General features: G+C 33.5%; 1 protein-coding gene across 1 annotated transcript in view; it reads right to left on the reverse strand.

Annotated features, from left to right (window-relative positions):
* Positions 1–11,491, reverse strand: part of RTTN (rotatin) — a 233,494-nt gene that overhangs the window by 177,829 nt on the left and 44,174 nt on the right. Inside the window, exons 11-14 of the mRNA XM_044667121.1 lie at positions 8,228–8,401; positions 7,028–7,240; positions 5,577–5,689; positions 2,435–2,561 (exon numbers count right to left, since the gene is read on the reverse strand). Of these exons, the coding sequence (XP_044523056.1) occupies positions 2,435–2,561; positions 5,577–5,689; positions 7,028–7,240; positions 8,228–8,401 (627 nt within the window). The remainder of the gene's footprint in view (positions 1–2,434; positions 2,562–5,576; positions 5,690–7,027; positions 7,241–8,227; positions 8,402–11,491) is intronic.

An 11,491-nucleotide genomic window follows, 5' to 3' on the forward strand; every position in this document is an offset into this window, starting at 1 on the left:
AACACAATACTATAATTATGATCTGACTAAAACAGAGTATAATGGGCTGTCACTTTCATAGTTCTAGACATCATGATCCATGAATGAAGCCTAAAAATGAATTAGCTTTCTTAATTGCTATATTACAGTGCTGACTCATATTGAGTTTGAAAGGTACTACTAAAACCTCAAGATCTTTTTCAGATGAATTGCTATCTAGCTATATCTTCTTATTGAAGCCTATTTCTAAACAGAAGAATTTATTCCTATTAAATTGCATTTTATTAGATTCAGTCCAAAATTCTGGCTTGCCAAGATCTTTTTGAATTCTGGCTGTTGTCCAACATGTGAACTATCTCTCCCATCTTTGTCATCTGCAAATCTAATAAGCATGTCATCCATGCCCTTATCCAAGTGACTAATAAAAATGTTAAACATCACAGGGTCAAGGACAGATCCCTGGCATATTCCCCTAGGGACGTGCTTACTAAATCACTTACCTTCTCCAGACTTTATTTTTCTCCTATATAAAATAACTGGAATTTTTAAGCTTTATTCCAGTACTAACATTTTTATTCCAGTACTATATTCCAGTACTAACATTTTTATTCTACAAATCTTAACCTTATGATTTTTATTTTGCCTTCAAGAATCAAGCAAAAAATAAGGTCAGCAGCCATAACTTATTAAAAAGCTACTAAAAGTGAAAAGTCAGCTAAGAGTACATGACAAATTAAACACATTTACATGTAATAATTTTTATAGCCATGCACAATAAGTGGCACCTGAAGTCCAAAGGCAACGATGGCTAAACAAGTTTAATTTAATTTAATTCAATAGACATTCATTGAGCCTAAACTGTGTATACAAGGAATTATGTTGAGGATAGAAAAAAAGAAAAAAAAAAAACTATAATCCCAGACCTAAAGAAACTTACATGATATGGCATGTATAGAGATAAGTAAATACAAAGGTAAGCTGAAGCAGTGGGTGGGAAAGTAGGGGACATAGGCCAGTAAAAGCTTCGTAGAAGAGGTGGCACTTAAGCTAAGCCTTGAATAAAAAATAAGGATTCTGAAAGGCAGAGATGAGAAAGGAAGAAATTCCAGAAATTGGGGTAGCCTACAAAATGCATGGAAATAGGAGACAGTAATGCAGCCCTGCTAGAATGTGGAGCACATTAAGGGAAATAATATAAAGTAAAATGAGATTGTCTTAGAGAAATGACAGATTAAAGTCAATCCTAATATTTTATTCTTATTTTATTAAAAAAAAACCGTAAAACTAAAGTCAGGAGATCCAAACCATGAAAATGAAATCAACAGTAAATCAGTTTTGTAGATATCAGCTTTTCCTAAGCAAAAGTAATTTCTACTCACTGAATATGATGGAGCAAATATTTTACACAGTAAAAATTTAATAAAGTGGCTTAACTTCTAAATAAAAAATTACATCAATAAAATTCTTGCATGTTAACTTTGTTCTTAAAATTCAAGCAAGTTTAAGAAATTTATTAGACCAACTTCATAAAATCAAGAGAAAATGAAGTCAAATTAAAACCTCTCTGCTCTCATGGCTTCTACCCTAATTCAGGTTCTCATCATTTACTCTCCTGGGTTACTACAATGGTATCCTGTTTCCAATGTCTCTCCTCTCCAATCCAACCTGCAGAGATCTAATAAAAAATGTTTCTAAAAGTAGAAGTTTGACCACATGACTCCCCTGATCAGAAGCCTTCACTGGATGTCTAATTTTCTCTCAAATACAAATTGCTTGGCTTGGTATTTAAAATTCTCCAATATCTGACTCCAAACTAATATTTGAGATGAAAATTTCAACTTCTTTCCTTCATATAGTCTGCATTCCAGACAAAATGATCAATTAGCTATTCTCTGAACTTGGAACTACCTCTCTTATCCCCATACCTATAGAAACAGTATTCTCAAGAGCCAAAAATATACTCTCACATCTTCTGAACGTGAGGAAGCCTTGGGTCCTTTGCCACTTAATATTGCCTCCTAAGGTTTTTAAGTCATAGTTTCCTTATATGTAAAAAGGAAAGAAAACTATTTTAAATAGCTACTTCTCAAGATTCTTCTGAGGCTCAAATGAAATTAAAAGATAGAAACTACTTAAAAACTTTAAAGTATAAAAATGTCAGCTATAATTAATAGAATCATTATTATTTTTTTAGGCCTCCTCTTAAACAAAGCCTTTCCTGATCCCCACAATTGTCTCACCTTATTCAAATCTTTTCTTTACCTGTGCACATGTTGTATGCCCCTGTAGAATATAATCTCTGAGAATGGGACCTGTTTTTGTTTTTGAATCCTAAGAAGTTAGCACAGTGCCTTGCACACATTAGGTACACTTAATAATCATTTAGTTCAAATGAAGTAAATTATATATCAGTGAATAACATTTTTTCTTTTAAAAAGTAAGTTTTCATTCCAACCTTAACAGTTTCCAGACAGTAGCGATAACTCTCAGCTTTTACAGGCAGCAAAGGATATGACAAAAGACGTAGAAACACCTTTTGAATTTCTTCCTGTAGTAATGGGCTAGTCTGTTCAGATTTCCATCTAGAAGTAAAAGAGTTGGGATGAATTAATTAGTAGTATATACACACTGAGAATGGTTTATTACAAAACAATCCCTTTAAGTCTAAAGACTTAAAGTCTTTAAGTGCCACCTTTGGAGCTAAGCAATGTCTGCCAATATTACAAGAAAGGGCATAGAGTATTAGGTAAAAAAGAAAAATAATTAAGATGTTTGAAGGAAAAATAATTGGGGGGGGCAGACAGAAAGATTGCTAGATTAATAGTTGGAAGGAAAACTTAAATAATTGCCTATTATACTATTCAGTGAGTTCTTGTTATAGGCTGCCTATGCCTTTTGAGATATATACATGTAATGTTTTTTAGAGGGGAGGGAAATCTTGACCAGATGTGTATCTTACAAATTATAAATAATATTAAACTAGATTCTATTAGATGAGTGGCCTACATGTAGGCCATCAGGGAAAGAATACTTTGAAGGGTCCATGGGCACAATCCCACTCTCCCCACTGGAGTACTGGTGGAAAGAATAGATATAATGGATGATATAACTCAAAAAGCTTTCACATGACATTCCAGAAGATTTAGCTGAGTGGGATTATGTTTACCATCCTAACTCAGTTTAAAATTGTGATGTAACAAATTTAGAAGTATGATACGGAACAAAAAAAGGCTGAAGAAAAAAAAAAATAGAACTTCCCATCTCCTTCTGACAAACAATTGCCTAAAATTCTATCATTTTACCTACCCAACCCATTCAACTGGCCCTTGAAGATTTACTGAGTACCTGATAGGGACTCAGCAACAGTGATCACTTTTTCTTACAGAGTTCCAGAACACAAAATCCACTGACTTCTTTAATAATTCATTCATAACTTATTAGATCTCCATGTAGCTAAATATATATATATATACACAAATATATGTATAAATATATAAAAATAGCTCTTACTATTGTAAATTAATTCTTGCTCTATCTGCACTGAAAAAGGAAAATAACTAGCAATCACCATTTGTTTAGTGCCTTCTGCCATTTATTTTCTAGGATAGATAATCTTGGTTTTTTAGCCTTTCACTATATATTATGCTTCTAGTCACATAGTTCTTTTGTGGACCTTCTCTGATTTCTCTATGTCTTTAACTCTATGGTCTTTGTGACTAAAACAAGTTATGACTATACTAAAGATTCTATACCCTGATATTCAATCAATGACAATTTATTTCAGATTTGTGATAAGTAAAGTGCAGATTACACTAAATCCAGAAAACACTCAATTTCCTTTCATTCTCAGTTTGGTATATGTAAAAAATAAGCAAAATAAAAGCCACTGGGGCAGCTAGGTGGCTCAGTAGATTGAGACCCCAACTTAAAGAGAGGAGTTCCTGGGTTCAAATCTGACCTCACACTTACTGGTTGAATGATCCTCAGGCAAGTCACTTGACCCCAATTGCCCTTACTGCTCTTATGCCTTGGAACCAATACTTAGTATTGATTCTAAGAGGAAAGAGAAGGATTTTTAAAAATAAATAAATAGAAGCCATAAGAGTGACTATGAATTTTCTGCTTTCCCAACTTATGGGAAATTTTAAGAACTGAATAAAACTGGGCATCCAAACCCAAAAAGTTATTATTTTTGACCCTTGAATATAAGGAAACTCAAGAGTCTCAACATGAATCCTTAATAAAGACTCATTATAAAATTAATGAATTTAGAAGTTGGCAACTATGGGTACAGAACTACATATATAATGTAGCACTTAGCTGATGCTTTGGTCAGTTTTGCTCATTTTTTTTCCTTTTTTATTCTTTGTTACAATTAATAGATCTCCAGGAGAGAGTAGGTAAGGGGAAATTGAGTGATGTAAAACTAACCTTTTTTTTTAATAGTAAGGAGCTAAAACTCTAAGTTATAGAACAGGTGCCAATCTGCATTAACAAAGGTGGTTTCCTACACCAAGAAAATTCTAATTCTAGTCCAAAAATAACAAATACATATGTAAATATGATCTATTACTATTGCAGAAGAGCACTATGGAAAAAAAAATAAGTCAGATTAGGCTGATAAATTATAAAGAATTTGCAGAATTCATTAAGGAAAACTCCCTGGAAGGCATGGCCTGGTGCTAGTTTTAAAGAAAATTTTGTCTTGAAAATTTCTTGCAGGTAAAAATTTCTTGTTGGCAAAATCTCTGTACACATCATAAGGATTTTGCTGGAACTCTAGCATTTTCTCATATCTAATTGGGTGACTTGGGGGAAGTCTTGTCCCTTGCCTGAGCTTATCTCTACTTTTCACTTGAATTCCCTACTGTGCCTGCCTTCTCTATATTCAACAGTATTATTTCCAGTCTTTGCTGGAACAGAAGGGGCCTCACCTTCAGTCAGGTCTTCTGGATTCTGGGCAATGTCAGGAAGGTACACTGGATTCCAATCAAATAAGAACCCTACTATACAAGTTAGCCAAATTCAGGCATTCATACCAGCCCACTGCCTTTAAGTGATCATTGTAAATCCCAGGCTGTAGCTGGAGCCAAAATAGGCCCTCTAAGAGCACAGATTGTTTTGTTTTGTTTTTAATTTATTCTTTATAATCTTATTTTTTATCACAATGTTTAATAAATATTTGTTGAATGGAAAAAATGAATTTAAGTGTATTTGAAACTGTATTTTTAGGCACACATTCAAGTTGGTGGAGGAAGTTAGTGAATAACCCCAACTGCCTTAACACTCTTCTGTCTTGGAATTGATACCAAGATAAAAGATAATGGTTTAAATAAAAAGTCAGTGGAAATTCAATCTTAATTTTTAAGATAGGCTTATGCCTATAACTCTGAACATTAAAAAAAGCTTTCTTCCTTATATTATAAAGCAATCAATATGACAACATAGTTTAAAAGACCTAAGAAAGCTTAGAGACAAAATTCTTAAGATTAGAAGATATTGCCATCCTGACCCATCTGCAGACTATAAGAAATATCAGACTTGAACAAATAATCTTATTATATATAATGTAACCATCATAAGAAGGGAATTATTACATGTTTGAACACAGATGGATGATCTTCTTTATTAATGGAGAGTGATGATGATAAGAAAGGCTAGATAAAGCTTGGTTTGCCATCTCTACTAACTCAGTGGGATTCTTCTCTTCCTGGAAAAGATAGAGAATGCAATAGGAAGATGTCAGATTCATGTATTACAAAATGCTCAGCAAAAGCTAAGCAGCTTCTAATAATTAGAACATTCTTAGACCCTGAGGTCATTTTTCAGTCCACTTTTGCATAAAGTACATCAAGCATTTCAGCTCTACGGAACTGGTGTCAGAAAAATTAAAAAAAAAATCTTCTCAACAATGCTATGTACTCTACTCAAGCATAGCAATAACTAAGTTTAGAAATGCAATAGTGTTGCTAGGTTCTGTGGTTAGTTCTTTCACACATTTTAATTCTTGCATTCCTGGCTAGGTTACAAATTCTTCAGAAACAATGAAAATGTCATCTACTCATTGTGTATTCCCCACAGAACAATGTTGGAAACTTAGTAATTATCCAATAAATAAATACCTGTTGGTGATTAACTGACATATTCCCTCACTAAATAAAGATATGTTAAAGAATCTTACATAAGACATCATGCTATGAAAGAATTCTCAATAAATCAATAAGCATTTATTAAGTGCCTAATATGTGCCAGGCATGGTGCAGATGATAGGGCTATGAGTATAAAGAATATAATAAGCCCTGCCCTCAGGGATCTATGAGACTATGAAAATATCTAAAGTGGAAACATTTAGCCTAAGTCATGTTAAAACCATTGGCACATAAGAGAATCATTTATTCTCAAAAAGTATCAGTAGTAGTAGCTGGTAAACACTCTAAGTTGGGAAGGGTCTGATAAAATGAGGTACAAGTAGAACCAGAATTTAAATATATATATCCTCTGGGATCTTAAGTATGTTCTAGGCCCATTCTGGTATGTTTTCAGATTAAAAGTTAAGTGAGATCAATCTTCCTCGAGACTGAATAAATGACTTATCTTTATGCTACTATCTTAGCAAATATGAGGCATATTAATAACTCGTTCAGGTCATTAGAGTACCATTTAGCAATCACATATAGTAAATGTCCTCTAAAGGGAATATCAGGATCATATTATGACAATGCAGTTAATAGTATTATCCTACTCTTGAACAAGGTACTTTTCAAAATTCCTAATTAGAGACCCCATGAAAAACTAGTCCATATAAGTCTGTAACAGTTACACAAATAAGTATTTGTCAATAAGCAGTAAAATATCATTTAGTTAACTATTGCTATTTATTTAAAATATTTGGAATTATACTTTTTCATTTTATCCCATTAATTCTACCAGTGACTTAAAAATTATATCACCAGTTGGCAACCTTTTGTCCTTCCTGGTTAAAAATTATAACTTAAATTGTGTGAAGACTTTGTGAACAGGATTTACATTAGATATAAAAGTTTGCTACCTCCTTCTCAATATCAGTCATGAAGTTACAGCTGCAATCAAGTGAATAAACTATCTCTGCAGTTCCTTTATAAATAGTATAGTATTCAGAATTCAGTTGCTCCAAATAGGCAATAACAGCCTCATGAATATTTGGATATTCCAAGGACAGAGGCATTTCCATAGAAATAAGGAACAATGAAGTCGTCAAACTTTCTGGTAAAAACTGGTTTGCCTATAATGGAATTTAAAAGAATTAATTTTAATGCATACATACATACATATGAGTATAAATATATATTAGCTTTCTTCTATTCCATGACAGCAGACTGCATTCTAAACCCTATTGTTGGTTTGTTTTTGTTTTGGGGTTTTTTTTAAGAGGAAACAATGCTATGTCCCTTAAGGTTGTTTTCCACTCTCTGTTCAGAACACAATTTAGTGAGCTAACAACAGACAGAGGGCAGCATAACCTAATATAATACAAATGTAAAGGTTACAATTTAAGCAACAGTGAAATTATTTCTCTTAAAAACTCTATTATCTTGGATATAGGCAATAAGGACATAGATTTTCTATATCATGCATGAAATATCCTTTGATGCTACCCACTTCATCTAGCATAGATGTTTTCTAGGAAAACATTTTCTAATTTATTCATATGGATTCCCAGGGATATGACTAAAGATACAAACTCAGGCTATTAAAAAGAACATTGCCTAGTATTCAACAGCCTTTAGGATTTCTCTTTTATACTGTGTGACTCTCTGGAACTTCCACAACTCAGTAATTAAATCAATATTATGAGTATTATAATTCAGTTATTTCATGTATCACAGTCTTAGGGCTGGAAATTAAATCAGAGGCCTTCTAGTTCAACCTTCCCATTTTAGAATTCCAAGGTCAAGGCAGGTTAGATAACTTTCCTAAAGTCAACTTTGCTAAGTATCAGAGGCAGGAACCCAGGTCCTCTGACTACAGAGGCAAAACTCTTTCCACTACAGATATAAAATGATAATCATGCTATATGTAATTTTACTTGGAATTAGGCAAATATTTGTTAAAATAAGATTTAACATTAGAAGTCTGCAAACGTCTGTTAACTACTATATGTTAATGTAAACTCTTATTTTTTCCTGAACAAATTGTCAAAAAGGCATTTGTCATTTAAAATCTTAACATTATTCAACAAGCTACAAGTAAAAAAAGGTTTCTTTCTTACCTTTTCTAAAGGAAGAAGTGTCTGCAACAGTCTAACAGTAAAAAGTGAGATGCTGACAAAGGCCATTCTATGGTGCACAAACATCACTGTATCTGGCTGTTCAGAACTGATACTGTTTTTGTGGTAGAAGATGATTTTTCCAAGTAAATCCATAACTGTAATTAGTTTTAGTTTCTGACAACAGAACAAATACACAAAAATGACAAGTACATCCAATTGCATGGAAATAACACAGAGCCATTTTTCATTGATCAATAAAATAAAAAGTATTAAAAGCTATTCCTCTGTGAAAGGGCTACAAAAATCTGACCTGAAGATGTAAAAAATACCAAAAGATAATGAGACAATGCTGTTGTATTTTGTACTAGAAAAGAAGCAAAACAACATCACTATGTCATATGTCAATGTACAGTGTGTTCATCTATGTCTGAGTTCATTAAGAACTCAGAAAGCTATACCACACTTTGGGCACAAATAGCCTGCATGAACATTTGAGATGGAAATGTCTCTAAATTTGTTCATGAAACCCTAAAGAATAAAACACAGATCTTAACTTAGGATACTAAGTGTCAACAAAATTAGATTATTACTAATGCTATCAAAACTTAATAAGTTATAAAAAGAGATGTCTCTAAATTTGAGGATGAAATCCTAAAGAAGAAAACAGATCATAACCATTTAAGATGTCAATTCTCAATATAATTAGCTTATTATTAGGACCATCAAAACTTAATAAATCATAAACTTCCTATTAATTTCTTACCACTCTTATGTTAGTATATTTGAATCTTATATATATATATATATCTTGTATATATTAATCAATAAGTATTAACATAGCTCACATAGAAATAAGTATTTGCTGAATTTGCTACATGTCTAGTAACTACATAGGTAACAAAGAGCATACAAAATATGTTTGTAGATCATTGTAAGGGGGAGAAGGGATGAAGGTAAGAAGATTGGAAGAATGGGAGAAAGAAAAGAGGAAGGTAGAGGAAGGGAAAGGAAGGTAGCATTCCCAGCCAAGGCAGGAGGAAATTGACCAGAGCCCTTCAGGGCTCAAATAAAAGATCAGAGAGCAACTTTAGGGTTTAGAATAGGTAGGTTTTATTTTAATTAGAAAGGGGAAGGTCTGAAAAACTAAGAGGTAGATAGAAAGGGGAAAAGGCGCCAAAAAAGAGAGATCAGGGTAGATAGTCAGCCAGCCTCCAGGCTCCAGAGAACAGAGAGCAGAGCCTCCAGGGTACAAACTTTCTCTTTTATACTTTCCCCAACAACTCCCACAAAGGAAGTGGGAGGTGTCAGGAGAAGTTGTAGCAGGGAGCCACCCTGGGAGATGCAGTCTTCCAGAGTTTACAATAATATTAAATACCCATATGGTACCAAATACCATAACAATCAAAGAATAATTAAATTTCAAACTGTGTAAACTTGATAAAATTTTATATTCCTCCATATAATGAATTAGAAGCTTTCCCAAGTAGAAAAAAATATATAGTATTTGAAAAAGGTTCAAGATCCTTACTGAAAAAAAGGCATTTCTTTAATTACCAAGCAATACTATCCTTCTTTGTTTTCTATTCCAAATGAATCAAAGGCATACTAGGGCATTTCTGATAGAGCTGTGAATGAGTACAACCATTTGTAAAGTAATTTGGAATTATGGAAATAAAATGAGTAAAATATCTATACCCTTTGTAACCTAAGGATTCAACTACTTATACATCAAGGAGCCATTGAAAAGAAGGAAGTCCTCATGTATATCAATATAAAGAAAGGTATCTAGACAGATAAAGAAAAAGAAAGATATGAATATAGATATTTCAGGACTTTTTGTGATAGCAAAGAATTGCAAAGAAAATAGATGTCTATTGACTGATGAATGGCAAATAAACTGTGGTACATGAATATAATGGAATATCACTGTTCTGTAAGACATGATAAACACCAACAAGCAAGGAAAGAATTACTTGAACTGATACAGTATAAAATAGGCACAGCCAAGAAAATAAAATACCTGTATTATAAATGGAAACCACATGAAAATCAAAAATGAATATTGCAGAACGACAGTGAAGAAGCATGTCTGCAAAGAAGAGATAAGATGTTCCTATGCTATCCCTTAAATAGGGAAGAATTACATGTGTGTAAAACTGCACATTTTTTTCAGACTTTTTCAATGTATTGATCAATTTTGATGATTTTTGTCTTTAAAAATACTATTTATTATATGAGATAACTCTAGGGGGGAAGAGACCCTGGATAAAATTTTGATGACCCAAAAAAAGAAGAAATCAATAAAATTTTGTTTAAAAAAAAAAGAACCAAGAATGGCAGCACCAAGTATGGTGGCAGCAGCAAGACCTGCAAAATCAATGAAGTTGTACTGTCCTTCTTAGACAGGCAGATTGACAAAGACCCTAGCCACATCAGCACTGAGAAAGTACTGAAAGAGAAAACAAATGATGCAGAATATTAGTGCCAAAAGTTTTGATGGTATGATAAGTTAATGACATTAAGACTTGACATCTAAAAGGAAGGTAAGAAGGCATGTTTCCTTTTTTTTAGGCTTTCATGAAACAAAGGCTTATGCTTGCATTCTTTGGCAGAATTACCTTGATAGATGTTTATCTTTTTTTTTTTAAACTATGCTGCTGTTCTAGAGACTTCAGAGAATAGTATATGATAAAGATAATACTTTCAGTATCTGGATTAAAAGGCATTAAAAAAAAAAAACAAAATAAAGTAGTATCAGAGCTGAGTGGCTCAGTGGATTGAGAGCTAGGCCTAGAGATGGAAGAGCCTAGGTTCAAATCTGGCTTCAGACATTTCCTAGCTGTGTGACCCTGGGCAAGTCACTTAACCCCCAACTGCCTATCCCTTACTACTCTTTTGCCTTGGAATTGATATTTAGTATCATTTTTTTAGGACAAGGTTTAAAAAAAGAAAGAGAAGAAATAAATTAGTTGGAGATTAAAGAACAAAAACAAATAAAAGAAAGTTAAATGTTAAAAAATACTATTTGTTACACAGGATGACTCTCTGGGAGGGAGAAGGGAAAGGATACTGGGGCTAACTGATATAAGAAACAAAAGATAGCAACAAAAAATTATTTAAAAAACGATGATGGGAGCTACTCCTCCTCCTCCTCCTCCCCGGCGTCGGCGGCGGCTGCGGCGGCGGGGAGCCCCCCGGCCCGGGCCCGGCCATGCCTCCGCCTCCCGGGCCAGGCCGCGCGGGCCCCGATGCAGCTGCGGGCCC

Source organism: Gracilinanus agilis, chromosome 1 (genome assembly GCF_016433145.1).
Source record: "Gracilinanus agilis isolate LMUSP501 chromosome 1, AgileGrace, whole genome shotgun sequence".
Taxonomy (NCBI): Eukaryota; Metazoa; Chordata; class Mammalia; order Didelphimorphia; family Didelphidae; genus Gracilinanus; species Gracilinanus agilis.